The 17,872-nt window shown below is 46.8% G+C and overlaps 1 protein-coding gene across 1 annotated transcript; it reads left to right on the forward strand.

The window, feature by feature from the left end:
* Positions 1-4,880: 4,880 nt before the first annotated feature.
* Positions 4,881-5,923, forward strand: LOC136991885 (proto-oncogene Mas-like). The gene is made up of 2 exons (XM_067295378.1): positions 4,881-4,932; positions 4,977-5,923. The coding sequence occupies exons 1-2, from the start codon at positions 4,881-4,883 to the stop codon at positions 5,921-5,923; spliced, it is 999 nt and encodes a 332-aa protein (XP_067151479.1).
* The last annotated feature ends 11,949 nt before the right edge of the window (positions 5,924-17,872 follow it).

Raw genomic sequence — 17,872 nt, forward strand, 5'->3', positions numbered from 1 at the left:
ACAGTTAATGAGAATAAATACTGGTAAAGAAATGCCTTGGTGAAAATAGTCCCCTAACTTAAATGTCCTTTTACTGTCGCCTGGAGTCTTGGGCAGCTTAATGAGGGTTAACAGTAGTCACTACAGGAAACAAGAGTATTGGGTAAGAAGGTAAACAAAGTCTTACAGTCTTTGGGAAAGGAAGAGGAACAACAGATGACAGAAGCCAGAGATCAGGCCAATAGCATCTGGCCTGCTAACCTAGTGTGAGTCAGCCTGCCACTTTCTGTACCCAGTGGCACACATGGCAGCAACTTGGCTAGCATCACATTCATGTCCTTTTGTTTCCCTAGCCAAATGGACTACCAGAGGTGACTTAATGCACAAGTCCAAATGAAGAATTGCTGCTACCTCCTGCTGCAAAATAATTCCCCATTGGGGTGTGCTTAGTGCCAGCAAAGGAGAAAGGTCTTTTCTCCATTTTCATTCCACTTACCTTGGCACCTGGCTCTGGACACCACTATGGCAGCAGGTCATGCTCAGGGGAGCTGTGATTTGGACAAGGAGGGACTGTGCATGGTGAGATGAACGAGGTTTTGCAGCTGGATAGTGAATACTGGCAAGGGGGTTGTTGACAGAGCCATGGTGAATGTGTGTTGTGAATTTGATGATGGGCAGGATGGGGACAAGGCACGGTGTGGAGGGAAGTTGTGAAACTTGAAATGGATGCTACATGGCCAGGGGCTGTCTTCATGGAGTTTGTGAAATCAGAAGTGCCTGAGGTGTGGTGAGGGACTGTGCTGAAAGATAGTATGAAGTGGCAGGTGATACTGTGGGTGTTAAGCTGTGTTGAAAGACCTTGTGACATCAGAAGCGGGCATCGTGTTTTGAAGGGTAACACTAGGAGAGGTTGCAAAATTGTGGCTGCTGAGGTGTCATAAGGCTGGCTAGAAAGTTCAAGGAGACCCTACAGTAGAACAGGTTGTGCGAAGTAGTAGGGGACAATGTATGGTGACAACTTGTGTTGGGAGAGGTTTTGAGGTCAGAAGAGGACACTCGGTAGTGGTGAGTGTGCTAAGGGAGGTTCTGCAGTGACAGTGGACCCTTGGGGAAGGAGAAGTTGTGTTGAGGGAGGTTGTGAAATCAGCAGCAGGCATTATGGAAGAGGACTGACAATTTCTCGATCTGTGTGACCCTGAGCAGCAGTAGAGCATCTTCTGCAAGGTCTGTGAAACTAGAGCTGCTCATGGATGCAGCTGGGAAGCAAAGCATCAGTGCAAGAGTCAAGCTATAACTTTGGACAGACAGTTCTTGTGTTCTTTATATCGCGAGACTGTCTGAAGAAGGGAGAAGTAGCGAGAAAGCATTTCCTAAGCCATGACAGTGACAGGTTCTGTGCTGGGAGGGAAGGGGGAAGTGGTTGGAATCTAAGTGACCACATACAACAAACTAGATCCTTCCTCAAGAGAGTGATTGGCTGTTTCTCCAGACGTCACATTGAAATGACCATGGCTTTTTTAACAGTGTCTAAATAGCCCAGCACCAGGATTTGATTTTACAGCACAAGGATTTTGTCTGGACCATCAGTCACAGAATTCAGGTGACAATTTTCACCAGCAGATCCACACCAGGCAGTTGCTGCAAATAGTCCCTGAAATACCAAGGAACCCACAAGAAGGTGAGAAAGTCCTGGATGGCTGCAACGATCTTTGCCATTGCCCTCTGTCTCTTGCTTTCTGCCATGATTTTGGAGAGATGATGAGGGGAAGGGAGGAGAAAAAAGAACGGGGGGAAAGGAGCTCCAATATTTTCCTTTCCTGCTGGTTAGAAATTGGCTATAGCTACACAATTGTCTTGATCATCTTCAAGATAAGGAGATCTTCATTCTAGGGATCTTTTTTCCAAGAACAAATGCTATTGCATTGCCCTAACTGCCCATCTGTCATAGAAGGTGGCATTCTTCAGAGATCAAACACTAGCAGTTTTGGTCTTAGATGATCAATTAAGATCAGCTGAGAAAGCACAACAGCATAACTCTGTGTCCAGAGAATGAGATGTCTTTGTGGTGTCAAGTTTGTTCAGACTAACAGCTGCCACAAGAACTATACTGTGCTCAGCATGTAAACCACAGGAAGGCTGTTTAATCTCAAGGGAAAGAAAGATCAGCTAGACTGCTGCTATTTGATGCAGGCTTTCATTAAGTAGTTTCATTAAGGAAGTAGGCTCAGGTTTTGAATATGCTTTGGAGACAGGAGACCAATCTTACCAAAGCCTTATAATAGATATTTGAGAACCGTGAGTGACTTTTTCAGCATGCTTTTGCACGGTCTATGGAAGAAACCATAGGATGGTTACTTCACTTGCATTATATGGAATGCAAAGTTTTTGATGATTCGGCATATCTCCACAGGGCGTCCATTACAACCAGTATGACAGTACATGACAGTACATATCAATGGCCCAGGCTGATGCTATTTAACATTATGAAATCTGATTGAAATGCTTTAGCTAGAAACGTAATCACCTGATGTTCCCTAAATGGCCAATGGAGAGAGAGGCACCTCCAGAGGATGACCCACATTTCAGGTGGGGTGAATTGCCTTGTGGAGATGATGGCAGCAGGGAGGTAAAACAACCACTTTCTTAATGTGAGCACCTGGTGAGAAGGTTGGAGTGGGCAAAGGCAGAGGTAGGTGCCACTCAAATAGTTGCGTCCTCTTTAAATCAGTTGGCAAATTGCTTCAGGTCACACAGAGAGGTTGTGGCAGAGGAGTGTGCTGCAACTGGATTCTCCAAAGGGTGGGTAACCACTAACCATCGGCTCTTCATTTCTCTTCACAGCATACTTGGTTCACAGAATTAGCGGCTGCTTCAGGTACTTTCTACTGTGGATCAAGGTCTGATAATTTTTCATTGTGGGAGATCTGCTGCGACCCCACAACCAGATGGAGAGGAAGTGAACACAGTCATAAGGCCATATATTTTCAATGGGCTTGCTACAGATGTTCAGGGAGCAGGTAGCCTTGTGAGTGCTGTTGGGCAAGCAGTAAGCTACTCTACTAAGATAAAGAAACAGAAGGTGAGTTTGGACTCAGATGTTACATGCAGGACTTACCTACCTGTTCTGAAACAAACTGTGCTACAACAGACATTCCTTGCTTTCTGAAAGAGACAATGCTTTTTATTTCCCTTAGTCCATTTCAGAAGTACATACTTATATTCTTGGATCTAACAGTCTCTAAAGGCTTGATGTTAGAAATACTCGAGGTCCCATAATGGCTGAGGATGGAATCTTCTAGCTCCCTGCAAAAGAGTATGCCGCAGTGCCAGAAGTTCCCTGGGTTCAGTCAACCCTAAAAGACACATCCTGCAAGCTGTGGTGATGACATTAAGGGTGCAGTTCACCTCACCTGCCTTCAGCCATCCAGATGTTAAGCCACTAGGTGAAGCTAGCACCATGGGATGTGTCTGCAGTCAGCAGAGAAAGACAGGCAGCTGACTGTGCACATCTAAGACACCTATCTTAGGGCCAAAATATTACCCTTGCAGGTGCTCCTAAACCTCCATTAATTCTAATGGTAGCTCTAAAAGCTAAGTGCAATGAGACGTTTGTATTCTTAATGGACAAAGTTAGGTGCAATGGTTCCACTTGGATTCTCAACCAAGCACTGCCAGTGTATATGCCTGTTGCAGACTCATGCGGCAAAACTATCCCCACTGCCAGCTATCAGCTATCAGCTGGACGAGGAGATTACCTGCATAGTCTTTCCGTGTAGCACTGAAGACAGGGTGGGTTGTTGAGACGAAACAATAATGTTTCAATTTGTCACATTTCACCCGTTCAGGTAGTCTGTCTCCCCACTTGCTGTGGCATTTGACAAAGGGGTAAGGAACTATTCGTGTCGGTTAGATTATCCCATGATTCACCTCTTCACCACTGTCCTTATTTTGACTTGTTTCTCTCTTCTTTTTGACTATCTCCTGCTGTCTTTCATGGCACTTCTCTATCTTGTCATGTCCAAATTAACAGCTGGCAGGGCGAGTAGGAAAGAGTCACACAGTTTGACCTCATTGCACAAAAATGGAGTGAATTTTATTTCTGGACCTTTGGTTTTGGGGTTTTTTTGGGGGGCAAGATTCTCATTCAAATCCCAGTATCATGGAGGAGGGAGCAGGGTGAATTGACAGAACGGTGTGAAAGGATTATTTAAGCCATAATTCCAATGTCATGTGAGGGTCAGACACTTTCTCCTACACATGCTTCTTAAAACTTCTGAGAAAGAAATTAGTAAGGCCTGACTCTGTCAGACTGAATTATTATCTATACATAAGGCTCCAGAGGCCAAACCAATCACATTAAACTACATTTCATTAAAATAGAAATCAGTCATCAACATAAAAACTACCAGCTATATGACTACTCGACGATGTTTTCTGGGAGTATGGATAGGAAAAACTCAGTCTGATTTAATGCTGCTTAAATTTGTATGTTGACTATCTACAACTTTCATACACTTTTGACAATATTCATCTAACCTAATCCTAGCTATGTGAAGCAAAGACAATTATATCTGAGCTAATATCCCTGGGTTCCCTTTTTATTAAGACAAGAAAATGAGGAACTTTTCGGGTATGATCAATCTGAGCTAACATTGCTTTATTTTAGCCTACTTGTTTCCCACCACTGGCTGTAAAAGGAGCCTCAAGAAATAAGTTCAAAAAGAGACACATACATTGCAATCTAGCTTTTCCTACGTGCCACACACAATTTGGCCTCAGATACGGTGTTTTAAATGACACATAGAAGCTCTGGGCTCCAAGTCCAAACACAGCAATCCTTCCCTGAATCTACCTCTGGCTACAAAGAGCTGGAAAGACATTGCAAACACCACCAGATGATCATGAGAGAAAGTCACACGAGCTACCACCTCTGTGCTCTCTGCTTAGAGGTCTGTGTGAAATCAGAGACAGTGACAGATCAGTACTTCACAGTGAAGCCCTCATTATGAGTGCTAAAACTACATCAACCTTCCTTCCAAATACAACCAGCCTGGCTGAAGGGGCTAATTACAGTGGGACTGTGCAAAAGGCAGAGCCGTCATATGCTCTCCTCAAGTTCATGGAGAGCTTCTGCCTCATCAGCTCTGCCTCTGGCATGGTGGGAAATGGCACGGTCCTTTGGTACCTTGGCTTCCGCATCCAGAGGAACTGCTTCACTGTCTGCATCCTGAACGTGGCTGCCGCTGACTTTGGCTACCTGCTCTGCATCGCCATCGAAACAGTTCAGTGCCTGATGCACTGCAATGTGGGAGTGCAGTTTGGGATATTCCTCTTCCTGGATCTTTTCACGTACGGGACTGGCTTGTATCTCCTGACAGCCATCAGCATTGAGAGGTGCCTGTCTGTCCTCTGTCCCATCTGGTGCCGAAGCCATCGCCCAAAGCACTTGTCTGGCATCATCTCCGGCCTGCTCTGGAGCCTCTCGCTGCTGCTGAACATGCTGGGGTACGTTTCTTGCACTGTTCGCCCCTCTAGCAACTGCCACATACTCCTCATCACCATTGGAGTCCTGGACTTCCTCTTCTGCACGCCCCTCATGCTGGTATTCAGCCTCACCCTCTTCCTCAAAGTCAAGTGCAGCTCCCAGCACCTCCAAACAGGCAGGCTCTTCACCCTGATTATGCTCACCGTCCTCTTCTTCCTCATTTTTGCTGTTCCGCTGAGTGTCCTGATCCTCTTTGACTTCTGGGGCTATAAATTTCTCTACTCCCCAGAGACTGGTTTTGTGCTGTCCTGCGTCAATAGCAGCCTCAGTCCAGTTCTTTACTTCATTGTGGGCAGCTACAGGGATCGGAGGATTCGGCTCACCCTCAGGCTGGCCTTCCAGAGGGCCTTTAAAGATTCAGCAGATGACAAAGATGAACGGGAAAGCCACAAACAATAACTATGCCCTCTTAAATTCATCCCTTCTTTTGCCTGAACACCTTCTGCATTGGAGACAAAAGGAAAGAGAGAGGAAGACTGTGAAGATTCCTTTAAACCATTGGACTCTAGAAATCGGGGGGGGGAAAAAGTGAATATAAGGCTTTAATTTAGGGTTATCCCAAGCCATGTTGCTAGTCTGCTACATTAAGCCCATATTCAAATGCCCTTTGTTCATTTAGACTCCTGCACAATATGGCATGAGAAGCAGGCTGCATAGCTTTCTATCTCTGCTTACTGTCACTGTCCTTGGGTGCTAAATTTATTAAACACCATCTTGAAATGTATCAGCCTGGTCTTTGTTTGCTTCTTGCTTTCAACCTTCACGTTAACTGAGAGCAAAAATCTCAGCTCCTTCTCCATCAATTTTCTTGCTCCTAAAGCCATTGCATAGACCACATATTGTCAAAAGTGTCTGGTCAAAAATAATTTCAAAAACAATTATTTTGGCAATAAACCATGTAAGGGATCTCTCCCCACCCCTCAACATTCATTTTTGGGAAAAAAAGAAGGTTTTCTAAAAGAAATGTGGAAGGAAGAATGACCACAATGTATTGAAGGAAGGGAGAGCTATATGGGGATGTATGTTCTCCTCTGCTTGAGTGCTTTTCCCCAGGTGTCTGCCTGGATGCTGTCCCTGCTTACCAGAAGGAACAGGCCAACCTCCCTCCAGCCACAAACTGAAAGCTCTCCCTGAAAAAGGAAGAGATGCAGGGTGAGGCAGCATGCAGGCTGTGAGAATACACATGAAAAAAGGGATGTGAGTGTGTCAGAGTTCAAAGGAAGGAATCCTAAGGGAATAACGAAGAGAGTCCCCCTGCTGCCACAAAACTCCCACCATCTGTGGGGCACAGGACTGTGTAGGAAGTTCCTCAGGGCAGAGGGAAGGGAAGACTGACAAATTCCCATCCCAAAGAAGCCACTAGAGGTAGGAGAGAACTTGGCTAGCCCTGACCTTGCAAAGGGGGTAGTAGGAGGTGCAGTGGGTCGACCACCTGATTTGCTGGCAAAGGTTGCTGGGTAGAGCCAATCCCCCTTGCAGGCCAGAAGCACTCCTGTAAAACAGCAGCAAGCTGGGGAGGCAGTGAGGCTCTATCAGACACACAAGAGCCTGCGGGGGCAGCGAAGGAAGGCACACAGCAGGCGGTCCCCTTCTCCTGGAGTCTGCTCCAAAGACCCGCGAGGGCCCTGTGAAAACCTGGCCAGAAGTAATCCAGAACATCTTCTGGAGGATCACAGGGAGAATACAGGCAGGATCGACCTGTCAAGGACATCATCTCACTCTGAGCATGACTCTCAAGTAGTGTGACACATCCCTGCAGTAAAATGGGCTGATAGGGTTAATGCAAGAAATTCAGCCAAATAGAGAGCGGGGGCCAAAGCTGACTGCATGGTCTCTTGTACACTTTCCGTGTCATCTGTCATGTCAGAGGTAATCCCCAACAGGCCATTCACTCTCTTTCTCCTTAAAAGAACAGATGTGAGCTGAGAGGGGAAGTAATATGCTAATGCTACTTAAGATGACACAATTACGTGAAACTTAGAAGTACAGATACTATTTTTCTGCTTTTCCTGTTCAGCTTAGTAAAGTGCAAGTACATCTGCCCTGGCAGTTAACTGGTCAGGAATCTGGACTGTTATGAGCTGCTGCTTATCCCTTCCTGGGGATTTTTATCAGCTGCATAAGGATACAAGGATATGGAAGAGCAGGGAGGAGAGTGCTGGAGGGTGAGGGAGGGAGAGAGGCAGTGGAGCAGTAAACACAGAAGGAAGCAGAGATTTGGGCCAGCAGTCCTTCACATTTTTCCCCAAGAAACCCTGCAGTCTGTATTGCATCCTTATGGAAACTGGCCTAAAGCGGATTGGCCACACACTCCCTATATATATATATATATATATATATATATGTATATGTATATCTCAAGAACTCATCGTAATTCTTACTGGAAGTTTGCTCTTGGCTACCCGCATTCAGAACGCCCTTTCCAGGAAAAGCAGCCAAATCCTATCAGAGGTTGTCCTTTCTAGGCTGTGCAAGGTTGGACACCAACTTAACCTTACATTTTCTGAACACTAGATGGTTTCCGAGCTCATCGGGATTACCGTTCTTTTGAAACTGATCTCTAACAGGAAATAGCCTGCTAAAGACCATATCTCAGGAGAGAGATACTATCAAAAACCATTTTTACCTGTTGTAGACAGAGTGCAGTCCAAACACATTTGTTAGCATGAAAATTAGAACCCTTGTACAAATTATACATATGCAAAGAGGAATTAGGGACACATTTGTCCAACAATTTTAAAAAGAACTGATGCTTTTTGTCATGTTCTGACATAGTGAATTGATCCCTGCAGCTCAAACCTGTCTCTGTCAGAGGCAAGGACTCCTTACAAAGCTTTCCTTGCTGGTGTTTCTGTCCCTGCTTTTCGCCTTCCTCTCCCATCCCTTAAGCAACCTTGTCACTTGGAAAGCTAGTATTTCCCAGCTGCATGATAGCTGGAATTTGTCCCCTCAACATCCCTCAGGACTTTTCGTGAAGAGGTCGCTCTACACCAGCTCAAACTGAAGGAGAATTGAGCTCACAAAGTCTGGTTTTGTCTGAACATGGAGCAAGTTTCAGGGCATTCAGCCATGCTCTTGACTTCTAATCCTCTCTGTGTAGAGGAAATGACTCATGGAAAGAAAGTTCAGAAGACAAACAGGGCAAAAAAAAAAAAACGTTTTTAGCTGACAGAGATTCCTATTTTGTATAGATTGTTTCTGTCCTAGTAATTAGATGAATATTAGCACCCACTTAATAGTGAGATTTGTTGTTGTTGTTGTTGTTGTTCTCTGCTCTTCATGGATCTCATGCGTATTTGGTAATATATTTTCTCCATCTGAAAATCCATCTGATTTTCTCAGTCCATTTTGCATTTTCTGGAGCTGCCTTAGCATGCATTTCCGTTATAGCTGTGCTTTGCATTAGAGTAGCAACATATGCATCACCCATTTTGTGGGATGTTCCTGACAAAGAAAAGGGATAAGAGAAGAACCAAGAACACTCATCATACAATGTGTCGTGGAGGGAATACTATTAAAACTACTGTCAAAGAGAACCCTAAATATAAGGCAAATCATACTGAAAAGAAATAAAGGGAAAACAAAAGGAAAAGGAAATGGTGACTGGACCAGGTAAATACTTTTTTATGTAAGACACAGGAAAAATCTTTGCTGAAAGTTTCACGGTGGGCTGAAAAAGGACAAACAAAAAGCCAAGGTTATTTGAGAAGAGCTAACTCCAGCCGTGCTAGTCTGGTACTACACAGCTGCACTTGCTCTTTGGCAAGGGAATAACATGTCCTGCAGTGATTTCAGAGGGAGCAGGACCAGTCCCTATGTGATTCAATGAACTACATATGAGGATTTAGCATGCTTGGCATATTCCCTTGCAGCTGGCCTGCCCAAGTGGATCTTTTGTCATGCAAACAATTTATAGCATCCCCGTTACCCAATTCCACCCTGTAACATGTTTGATCTGTGCCCCAAGATGGCTCTTCATGTTCCACCTTTACCATACCGGCCTCAGTCCATCCTGTGCTTAATAAACTCCAGGCCTCAAGTGCTCCTCCCGTGCCATGCTCCTGACCTCATCAGACATTTGTGCTTGGGTAAACACCTGGCTGTTGGTCACAGCTTCTTACGGCTGCCTTGGTCCACACAAGAGCAAGGTTTTCATGTGAACTGCATTTGTGTAGCTCCAGCAAGGTGCAGAGGTATTACCTAAACCTACACATTGCCCCCGAGACTATCACAAGAAAGAGCAACACTTCTACTAGTTATGGTCATTTTCTCTTCTCTCGTATTGTTCAAGAAAACTTCATTTAGAGATAAAATAAATGTAAAGTATTTAGGGTGGGAAGGATTTATCTTTAGTCTTCGTAAAAGCTAAGGGTAGGATTTAGGTCACCGGACTTTGGGTCCTCACAGTGTAGGTGTGCCAGGTGCCTAGGATCCCACTACAACCACGGAGATCCAGGAAATGCAGTCAGTGGAGCCGAAAGAACAACTGGATATAGAAGGAGAACAGCAGAGAGGTCTCATGGTTTCTAGTGAAATCTCTCCTAAAGCAATATTATAATCAACTGTCAAAGGGCTTCTCCAAACCTTGTTAACTGACATGAAATGGCTTCAGGAGTACTGTTACTCCGTAGAAAACAAACAAAAAAGAGAAGTTTTGACCCCTGTTAGTTCTTTGAACTAGTGGGATAGCTCGCATGACTGGAATGCTGTCATGGATGGCTACGTGCTTTTAAGGAAAGACAGGCCAGGAAAGTGAGGTGGTGGAGTTGCTCTTTATGAGAGAGCAACTGGAATGTATTGAGCTGTGCCTAGGGGTGGATGAAGAGCGAGTCGAGAGCTTATGGGTAAGGATCAAAGGGCAGGCTAGCATGGGTGACACTGCTGTGGGTGTTTACTACAGGCCACCTGATCAGGATGAGGAAGTCGATGAGGCCTTCTACAGACAGCTGGAAGTAGACTCACAGTCCCAGGCCATGGTTCTCATAGGGGACTTCAACCACCCTGAGATCTGCTGGAAAGACAACACAGCTAGGCACAAACAGTCCCGGAGGTTCCTGCAGAGCATTGGTGACAACTTCTTGACCCAGGTGGTGGAGGAGCCAGCAAGGAGAGGTGTGCTGCTGGACCTCGTACTAACAAACAAAGAAGGACTGGTGGAAGATGTGAAGGTCGGGGGCAGCCTTGGCTGCAGTGACCATGAGATGGTGGAGTTGAGGATGCTGCGAGGAGGAGGCAGGGCACTGAGTAGGATCGCGACCCTGGACTTGAGGAGAGCAAACTTGGGCCTCTTCAGGGACCTACTTGGAGGAATGCCATGGGTTAGGGCCCTAGAAGGAAGGGGCGTTCAAGAGAGCTGGTTAATATTCAAACATCACTTCCTCCAGGCTCAAGATCAGTGCATCCCTATGAGTAGGAAGTCAAGCAAAGGGGGCAGGAGACCTGCATGGATGAGCAAGGAGCTCCTGGCAAAACTCAATCAGAAGGAGGAAGTCTACAGAAAGTGGAAAGGGGGACAGGCCACTTGGGAGGAATATAGGAACATTGTCAGAGTATGCAGGGATGCAACGAGGAAGGCTAAGGCCCGTTTGGAATTACATCTGGCGAGAGATGTCAAGGACAGCAAGAAGGGCTTCTTCAAATACATCAGTAGCAAGAAGAAGACTAGGGAAAATGTGGGCCCTTTGCTGAATGGGGAGGGTGCCCTGGTGAGGAAGGATGCAGAGAAGGCAGAGTTACTGAATGCCGCCTTTGCTTCAGTCCTTCCTGCTCAGGCCAGCCCTCAGGAACCCCAGACCCTGGAGGCAAGAGAGAAAGTCTGGAGAAAGGAAGACTTTCCCTTGGTGGAGGAGGATCGGGTTAGAGATCATTTAAGCAAACCTGACGCCCACAAATCCATGGGCCCCGATGGGATGCACCCACGAGTGCTGAGGGAGCTGGCGGATGGTATTGCTAAGCCACTCTCCATCCTCTTGGAAAGGTCATGGAGAACAGGAGAGGTGCCTGAGGACTGGAAGACAGCCAGTGTCACCCCGGTTTTCAAAAAGGGCAAGAAGGAGGACCCAGGGAACTACAGGCCAGTCAGCCTCACCTGCATCCCTGGAAAGGTGATGGAGCAGCTCATCCTGGAGGCCACCTCCAAGCATGTGGAGGACAAGAAGGTGATCAGGAGTAGTCAGCATGGCTTCGCCAAGGGGAAATCATGCCTAACCAATCTGATAGCCTTCTCTGATGGAATGACTGGCTGGGTAGATGAGGGGAGAGCAGTGGATGTTGTCTCCCTTGACTTGAGGAAGGCTTTCGACACTGTCTCCCATAGCATCCTCATAGACAGGCTCAGGAAGTGTGGGTTAGATGAGTGGACAGTGAGGTGGATTGAGAAGTGGCTGAATGGCAGAGCTCAGAGAGTTGTGATCAGTGGCACAGAGTCTAGTTGGAGGCCTGTAGCTAGCGGTGTCCCCAAGGGGTCAGGACTGGGTCCAGTCTTGTTCAACTTCTTCATCAGTGACCTGGATGAAGGGAAAGAGTGCACCCTCAGCAAGTTTGCTGAGGATACAAAACTGGGAGGAGTGGCCGATACCCCAGAGGGCTGTGCTGCCATTGAGAGAGACCTGGAGAGGCTGGAGAGGTGGGTGGAGAGGAACCTCCTGAAGCTCAACAAAGGCAAGTGCAGGGTCCTGCACCTAGGGAGGAATAACCCCATGCACCAGGACAGGTTGGGGGCAGACCTGCTGGAAAGCAGCTCTGCGGAGAAGGATCTGGGAGTGCTGGTGGACACCAAGTTAAGCATGAGGCAGCAATGTGCCCTTGTGGCCAAGAAGGCCAATGGTATCCTGGGGTGCATCAGGAAGAATGTTGCCAGCAGGTCGAGGGAGGTGATCCTCCCCCTCTACTCAGCCCTGCTGAGGCCACATCTGAAGTACTGCGTCCAGTTCTGGGCTCCCCAGTACAAGAGGGATGTGGCACTACTGGAGCAAGTGCAGCGAAGGGCCACAAAGATGATTAGGGGACTGGAGCATCTCTCTTATGAGGAAAGGCTGAGAGAGCTTGGCCTGTTTAGCTTGGAGAAGAGAAGGCTGAGAGGAGATCTTAATAACGTGTACAAGTATCTGAAGGGAGGGTGTCGAGAGGATGGAGCCAGACTCTTTTCAGTGGTGCCCAGCAACATGACGCGAGGCAACGGGCACAAACTGAAACACAGACAGTTCCATCTGAACATGAGGAAAAACTTCTTCGCTGTGAGGGTGACAGAGCACTGGAACAGGTTGCCCAGAGAGGTTGTGGAGTCTCCTTCTCTGGAGATATTCAAAAATCCGCCTGGGCGCGATCTTGGGCAACTGCTCTAGGTGACCCTGCTTGGGCAGGGGGTTGGACTAGATGATCTCCAGAGGTCCCCTCCAACCTCAACCATTCTGTGATTCTGTGAAATGGCTTCAGGAATCCTGTTACTCCACAGAATTAAAATGAACAAAAAAGAAAAGTTTTGACCCCTGTTAGTTCTTTGAATGTTCTGGTGCAGACATTTTCCCTTCTTTCTCTGCTTTCAACTTAATTTCAAAAAATCAGATTTAGATCCATTCCTTTTAAATCCAGCCCTTCACTTGCTCACAAACTGTTTTAGTGTTAATTCGATCCACGCACCAGCCAAACCAGAAAGAGAGTAATGGAGACACAAAGGAGGGAAGGATTGAGGGCAGGAGCCAAAAAAACCAAAAAACAAATAGAAAGTCTGGAGAGATGGATGGAGAGGCAGAGAAATGCCCTTTCAGCCCTGCAGCAACAGGCAAGTGCCAGTGCCAGGAAGAGAGGTGACCCTCCCAGCAGCTACTGGGAAGACAGTGAGATAAAGTGCTGTGGCTGGGAGCTGAAAGCTTTCTCAGAAGCACTAGGGTGAGAGGCCTTGCATGGCACTGCATAAGGGGAGCGAGGCATCCCCAGTGTGGGGCAAGACAGTGGTGGGGAAGAGATTTGGCACAGGCACAGGAGGGTGGCTGATGGCTCAGCAGGAGCTGTGTGCTGCAGCCACATAGGGAAGGGAAAAGCTCCTTACAAGCACCTTTCTCTCCACTGCCTGTACAGGCAGCCTAGGGCAACTAACTCATCTGGAGATGGCCATCTTGGGCGAAAGCTGGGAGTGATGAGTTGAGATGTCCTCTGGGGACAGCGATGGAGAGGCTCAGGGTGTAGGTGAGGAATTGGTGCTCTTCTCTACACACACAGAAGCACCACGCATCACTCCAGGACCCCTGTGTGTTGACCAGAGCAGCTGTGGCACCAGCTGAACGGTCCCCTAGGTGTTCAGACCTGAAGGATGTTTCTATACAAGCCCAAAATAGCCAGGATGAAATTCATCCCTGCTGAGAGTGGCCTCCCAGGAGCTGCCAGAATGCACTGGAGTCCTGCAGGCTTGGCCTCAAGTCAAAGTGAGGGAAGAGACTCCCTGTAAGGTTCAGGGTCCCAAAGACATGCCCAGCATCCTGGGTCACTCTTCCTCCCTGCGCTCTGCATGCTCTGCATAGCCATGCTCTGTGCACCATGTCCCCTTCCACAAGGGGGGACCACGTAATGAGAAGAGGCACTGGCATGGTGTGCAGACAAGGATCGCTCTCAGCCAGCTCCCTGGTCCCCAGCACAGCCCTGCTCGGAAGGGGCACGTCACCAGCTGAGCTGCTCCCACCGCAGTGGAGATGCCCTGGCTCCGCTGGGGGCTGAGCACTGCTGCCCACCTCCCCTCAGTCCCCTCTGCAGGCTGCCCCACCCTCCCACACCTCCTCGCCAGCAGGGATTTATACAGCAGTCTCTGCAGCAGTGTCTCTGGGCACTTGGCTTCCTTCTCCGCACGTTGCTTTCTCTGCAAACGCTTGTCGGAAGGTGACTTTCCCAGAGCCATGGAGCCGGTGGTGACAGTTGCTCCTGAAGAGGAAGTAAACGACTGGGTTGGTGCTGCTGTCCCAGAGGGATGAGCCAGGGACCATCAAAAATGGGAATTTACCAATGTTTGGCATGCAATAGTAATGCTTTTTCACTACTTCTCCCTTCTTCAGACAGTCTCGCGATATAAAGAACACAAGAACTGTCTGTCCAAAGTTATAGCTTGACTCTTGCACTGATGCTTTGCTTCCCAGCTGCATCCATGAGCAGCTCTAGTTTCACAGACCTTGCAGAAGATGGCCTACTGCTGCTCAGGGTCACACAGATTGAGAAATGGTCAGTCCTCTTCCCTAATGCCTGCTGCTGATTTCACAACCTCCCTCAACACAGCTTCTCATTTCCCAAGGGTCCACTGTCACTACAGAACCTCCCTTAGCACACTCATCACTACCGAGTGTCCTCTTCTGACTGTAAAACCTCTCCCAACACAAGCTGTCACCATACATTGTCCCCTACTACTTCACATTACCTGTTCTACAGTAGGGTCTCCTTGAACTCTCTAGCCAGCCTTATGACACCTCAGCAGCCACAATTTTGCAACCTCTCCTAGTGTTACCCTTCAAAACACGATGCCCGCTTCTGATGTCACAAGGTCTTTCAACACAGCTTAACACCCACAGTATCACCTGCCACTTCATACTATCTTTCAGCACAGTCCCTCACCACACCTCAGGCACTTCTGATTTCACAAACTCCATGAAGACAGCCCCTGGCCATGTAGCATCCATTTCAAGTTTCACAACTTCCCTCCACACCGTGCCTTGTCCCCATCCTGCCCATCATCAAATTCACAACACACATTCACCATGGCTCTGTCAACAACCCCCTTGCCAGTATTCACTATCCAGCTGCAAAACCTCGTTCATCTCACCATGCACAGTCCCTCCTTGTCCAAATCACAGCTCCCCTGAGCATGACCTGCTGCCATAGTGGTGTCCAGAGCCAGGTGCCAAGGTAAGTGGAATGAAAATGGAGAAAAGACCTTTCTCCTTTGCTGGCACTAAGCACACCCCAATGGGGAATTATTTTGCAGCAGGAGGTAGCAGCAATTCTTCATTTGGACTTGTGCATTAAGTCACCTCTGGTAGTCCATTTGGCTAGGGAAACAAAAGGACATGAATGTGATGCTAGCCAAGTTGCTGCCATGTGTGCCACTGGGTACAGAAAGTGGCAGGCTGACTCACACTAGGTTAGCAGGCCAGATGCTATTGGCCTGATCTCTGGCTTCTGTCATCTGTTGGTCCTCTTCCTTTCCCAAAGACTGTAAGACTTTGTTTACCTTCTTACCCAATACTCTTGTTTCCTGTAGTGACTACTGTTAACCCTCATTAAGCTGCCCAAGACTCCAGGCGACAGTAAAAGGACATTTAAGTTAGGGGACTATTTTCACCAAGGCATTTCTTTACCAGTATTTATTCTCATTAACTGTAGGATTTCTGTTTTCAGTGTGGAGATCGCTGGCATTCTGTGCAGAGGAGATGGAGACATTAACTATGTTGCTATCAGGCCATTCCACATTTCCAGAAATTTCAGCAAAACAAAGCAAAGGACAGTAGCTGAGACAATGTCTTTCCTGACATCCATGAGGCATAAGCTACAAATACACAGTAGAGTTGAGAGAAACGATGCATTTGACTTGGGCCTTGGTTGAGATGATATGCTGCTATAAATCAGCATGTCTATTTGTTTCGTTTGTTTCATTTCATAGGTTCACCTTTGACTGCAGCTGCTCAGGTTAAGAAAGATGGGGCCCATCATGACAGTTGAGAGTTGTCCGCCCTAGGTTGTTTTGTTTAAAAGCTAGACGTCTATTTCACACCTAATCGCATCCTAAAATCAGTTCTGAGGTAGATCAGATGCATCTGCCTCCAGAGACATTCATTTTTTTCCGCAGAAGAGCCTAGAGTGACTAAGTCAGGGTTAAATTTGCTGACTTCCATCGGCATTAAATAGGTGACTTCCTCCCCCAGTTTCCCAATTCGTAAATGAAGGATTTTTTTGACTGACTTTGTAATTCACTGACCTCTGTTAAAACATGCAAATTCTTGCAAAGAGGCTTTATTCACTGGATTTCCAGTGATGAAATTTCTGGTGAGATAGGACTTGGAGGGTCATCAAGAGGTCACCCAGGACATCTTCTGTCCCTATAAAAACTTAATCGTAACCACTCCTGAGAGAAATGAGCCCAACCTGTCCTTAAAAGACTCCTGCGATAGGAATTCTTTACCATCCCTGGAGGATGGTGACTCTTCCTACAGCTTGAGTTTTCTTTCTTTTTTTCCTTTAATGAAGATTTCTCTTTTACATGTGTTTTGGAATACACAGAAGTGAAAAAAGGAGAGAAAATATCTAGATTACAAATGGACTGTTTTAGCATTCACAATGCTAGGAAGCCAGAGCAGTGGACCTAATGGCCCTTTACACATGGGAAATCCATACAACTATCAGCTTGGAGTAAGGAAGAACTCCGAGAAGCGTTAGCTGGATAGGTCCATGCATATGCTTGTCCAGCTGAATACTCAGCTACTCCTTTGACTGTTATTTCTTATGGAGAAACCCTGAAATGCCTTTGTGATATCATTAGAAAAGCATTGACTGACAACTGTTTCTTTAAAATATATTTACTTAAACTTTTCAGTCAAGACAGAACTCATTCTCCTCCTTTGCCCCTTTCTTTCACGCCTTCCCTTCACTAAGCCTCCACCCCTCCTTCCTGCAGCCCCAAGAGCCCTTCAGGTGGAAGATTTCCTGTGAGAGGGTTAAAGGTTGGTGCTTAAATGGTTTTCTTCTCAGCCCTGGGATATGAAAGCATCATTCAGCACACCCAGGTCACATCATCCACACAGCCTATTAAACCACTTCTCACACAGGCAGGAAACATCAAGATACACTTGTGACACACGAAAGCAAGTAATAAATTAGATGGGACTGGATTATACACTAACAGCCACCTCCTAAGCAAGTTTTGGAAGCTTTCCAGAAGCCATTCTATGTTCTTTAAAGGTGCTGTGTTCTAACACATTCATACCAGGAGAGACAGAAGTTGAGGAGATGAAGTTGTACAGCCCTTACACAAAAAATTAGATCTCTAAACACAGGCGAGGTAAGTTTTGCAGCTTCTCTGGCTTCTCGCTTTGCTTCGCTTTGTTTGCTTTGCTTTGCTTTCCTCTTCCTTTTCCTTTCTTCTTGAACAAATGTGAAAATACAGAAAGGAACTTCCACTGAAGTTATCAACTGTCTCTAGTTGTCTTTGGCTAGAATCATACACAGAGCTAGTTCTACAGCCGCAGATTAGATTGCTTCGATATTATTCTTTTGTTTCCCATAACCACCTGAGATTTTAGGGAAGAATGCATGCAGTAAGGAGATGGTGCAATTTCTCACCCTTTCTGAGATGTTAAGAGTACACATGAGATTCAT

Source organism: Apteryx mantelli, chromosome 4, assembly GCF_036417845.1.
Source record: "Apteryx mantelli isolate bAptMan1 chromosome 4, bAptMan1.hap1, whole genome shotgun sequence".
Classification (NCBI taxonomy): domain Eukaryota; kingdom Metazoa; phylum Chordata; class Aves; order Apterygiformes; family Apterygidae; genus Apteryx; species Apteryx mantelli.

Coding starts and splice junctions, on each gene's coding strand:
- LOC136991885 (XM_067295378.1), top strand. CDS start 4,881: ATGAGAGAAAGTCACACGAGCTACCACCTCTGTGCTCTCTGCTTAGAG. Junction 4,933..4,976: donor TGCTCTCTGCTTAGAGGTCT/GTGTGAAATCAG, acceptor TTCACAGTGAAG/CCCTCATTATGAGTGCTAAA.